Consider the following 3,297-nt stretch of genomic DNA (forward strand, 5'->3'; position numbering starts at 1 on the left):
GAACCTTGTTTCCTGTTTTCTAGGATATGTCTGGTATTTGTAGTTTTAAACCAAAGATAGAAAAGAGTGGTAGAATTCTTAGATGTATGTGTATTTGTGTGTGTGTTTACACTTGAAAGTAGGGTTTAGCTGACAGTTAAGGAAACAGTGCTTTTGACAGTTACTCGGTTACTTCAGTGTTTCTCTGAGTGCTGCCACAATGGCACCTGGGAGGATGGGGTGTTGAAATGGCTGGAACGCAGTTGTTTAGAGATTATCCGTATTATTGAACAGACTGGCTTTAGGAGCAGATGATACTCATACCTTCTTTAGAAGTAGCGTTCAGTTTCCTCACGTTAGGCCAGTTGTTAGGAGCCTTACTCCAAATTGCAGTGGACTTCACTTAGGCAAAATCTTTGCAGGTTTCTGTACTGGTACTTAGGAACTGCAACTCAAACATAGAATAAACCTTTGGTTCTGACTGTAGCAAGACAAGAAATTGCTCTTGTCTGTTCACACTTATTTTTTTTTTACTAAAACTTCAGCTTTTTTTTTTCAGTGGTCTACAGAGTCACCATGTACCAAGCAAGACTTTCAGTAGTTTAACTGTGCGTGTAACTTCTTTATCTTAGCGATGTTACCTTTGTCTTATTGTTAACTCCTGCCTAACCCTTTTCATTTTCTCTGGACTGACTTTGAAGTCAATTGAAACTGCTGAATCTGTTTGATTTGAGTTGACAGTGAAGTACATCTTAAGACATACTGCAAATGTTCTTGTCTGGGGGGACTTTTTCTTGTGTGTGGGTTTTTTTTATTTTTAAATGTTTTTGTAAATGAGAGGTGAAGGCTTTTGAACTTAAGGTCATTTGCAAATTGCTGTTCTTATTTCAGTGGGCTATCAGTACCTTGTATTCTTATGGTTAACGTTTTACATCTTTCTTTTACACTTAACAGGCATTGATGTTCACAAATTTTTTTTCTTTTGATATTTTCAATGAGCAATATGTTGTGGAGGTTAAATTACACACCCATCTTCTTTTACTTGGTTGCCTTCTGTAAGAAAATGTTGGCTGAATAAGAAATGCCTCAGCTGGTGTTACTCAGCTTCTTGGGCTGAGACAGTCTACCAGCAAAATTTACTGCCGAGTGCTTTATTATAAGATGATCATTCTGTCCCCACCCCCCATATTGTCACGGGTTTAAGTTATAGCCTGAGCAATGCTGCATACTGTATGTGGATTTGCATTGCTCTTCTGAACTGGCCATGCTGTTGTTTGTTCTTCTCATATAGAGGCTTTACTTTGCTGATACCTATATTCTTTCTCCTCACAATTCCACCACTGTTGATTGTAGGTCTGATGAAAGTGATTCCTCTCTGTCGGAGGTACACAGGTACTCTCTCTCTTTCTCTTTTCTGTTTTCTTGGCATCTCTCTCATTGAGTTTATTCCCATCCTTAGGAATTCTGCTGCATGAATTTTCCTCTATCTTTTGCTTTTGCCAGAAGTTTAAAAATCTAATTCTGGTCAAGCATGTCTCCCGCCTCCTTTTTTAGGGTATTCTTTATAGTTCTTAAGCATGTCAGGTTTTTTCTTTTTAAATAAAGTATGGTCTAAACCTTTCCTTTAGACATATTCTTTCTCTTTGTTTTCTTTAAAAAAAGAGGAGCAGAAATTTTCTTTAGTATTATATGCCTCTCTTTCTTTTTGTTTTTCTTGTTCGATTGTATGCTTTGGTCACTAAAAATTAAACCCCAGCGTAAATAAAAATGTATAGGATTTTAATTTTGTCATTCCGATAGAATGCACAGTGACTTAAGAGATGAAAGAAACGTCCCCACTGGTTCCTAAGCTGTGGCTTAGGATTTTGGTACTCAGTGAGAAATAAGTTTGTCAAGAGAAGGGCAGTCAAAGAGCTGCTAGCAATAATGTGATGGTGGCTTTGTCTAATTATTGGAGCCGATGTAGCATTTTTTGTCTGTAGATTTCAGAGCACTGCACACAGGTGAATAAATAGATCTGGGACATATATTTTACATGTTTGTCAAGGGGATGAGTGTTTGAGAACAGCAGTAGGAATAAATCAGTCTAGAGGCGGCATGATTTGCTGGGGAATACTGCAGAAAAACATATTAGTTTTGTGTGGTGTTAGAAAACAAAAGCATAGAAACCTAAATTAATAAAAAATTGTTCCTGTGTTCTTGAAAACAAGGTGCAGGTGAAAGGTGAATGCCATCACAAAATGAGGAAGTTAATGTCAAACAGTTTAAGGCAATATTAATATCAGTAAAATCTATGGAGGATTTGTGGAGGAGCAATGAATTACACAAATGAGATGTCCTGAGCAGTAAAAATGTGTAAAATAATAATTTCTAAGACTGTACTAGATAAACTAGCTAATTCTCACAAAGTGAGATAGTATCAGAAAGGACTTTCTCCTTCCTGTATCAAGTAAACATCTGGGAACTTCTGCGTTTTCCTAAACATCTGAGACAGTTATTGGTTTGGAGGTTGTTTTTTTGTTTGTTTGTTTTGTGAGGTAGGGCTAAGGCTTAGCTTGTCCATATCATGGTTATGTGTGTAAGCCCCAGAACGGCATGACAGTGATTCTTGAGTGCAAGTTGGTCAGGTCACATGTTGTGTTGCATATTTGTGGGCATTATCCTGAGGCTTTTCTACACTTCACAGAAGTCAGTAGGGTTCTTGTGTGTGTGCAGTTGTGTGCATGGAATTTTAGACTGCTAAATAACTTTTATTTGGTAATGAGCTGTAATTTTTTTTTTTCTCAGGCTGAGTTACAGTCTTTTGATACTACCACAGAAGTAGCTACAAATCCCCAGGAAGATTCCTCTGGGGCATCTGTACTCCAATCATACTCCCTTTTAGCCCTTTGAGTACAAGTGTGGTGTTGGATACGAGGTGCAGCGAGAGCCTTCCTCAGGCACACAAGTTAGCAGCAGTTCTCCAAGCCCACCTGTAGAAAGCAGTTGATGTGAAATGCCTGCTGAATTTGGAATTGGCTGTGTACGTTACACTTGCTCCATTTTTTCAGACTTGCTGTTTGCAGTCTTAAGGTTGATCCTAGTCATCCAGGAGCTTTAAACATCCTGGTTCTTTCAGCATTACACAGACTTTCCCACGTACCCAACACCGGCATCTTGTCTTTTTTTCATTTGTTTGTTGTTGTATGTGATTTCCTTTAACTCATAGTCCAGAGTTGGCACTCGTTGAATCTATACACTAAAAATCCTTACATAGTCTATGGAAGGCATTCAGCTGCTTTCACCTTATGTACAAGAAAATTAGGTTAACTTTTTTCC

At 38.1% G+C, this 3,297-nt stretch overlaps 1 protein-coding gene across 1 annotated transcript in view; it reads left to right on the forward strand.

Moving 5' to 3' along the window:
- KIF21A (kinesin family member 21A) overlaps positions 1–3,297 on the forward strand; it is a gene marked incomplete at its 5' end in the record, with an annotated part of 49,194 nt that overhangs the window by 42,405 nt on the left and 3,492 nt on the right. The window contains 1 exon segment of the mRNA XM_010131433.1: positions 1,333–1,371. Coding sequence (XP_010129735.1) covers positions 1,333–1,371 — 39 coding nt within the window.

This window comes from Buceros rhinoceros, unplaced genomic scaffold, assembly GCF_000710305.1.
Source record: "Buceros rhinoceros silvestris isolate BGI_N320 unplaced genomic scaffold, ASM71030v1 scaffold2120, whole genome shotgun sequence".
NCBI classification, from domain to species: Eukaryota; Metazoa; Chordata; class Aves; order Bucerotiformes; family Bucerotidae; genus Buceros; species Buceros rhinoceros.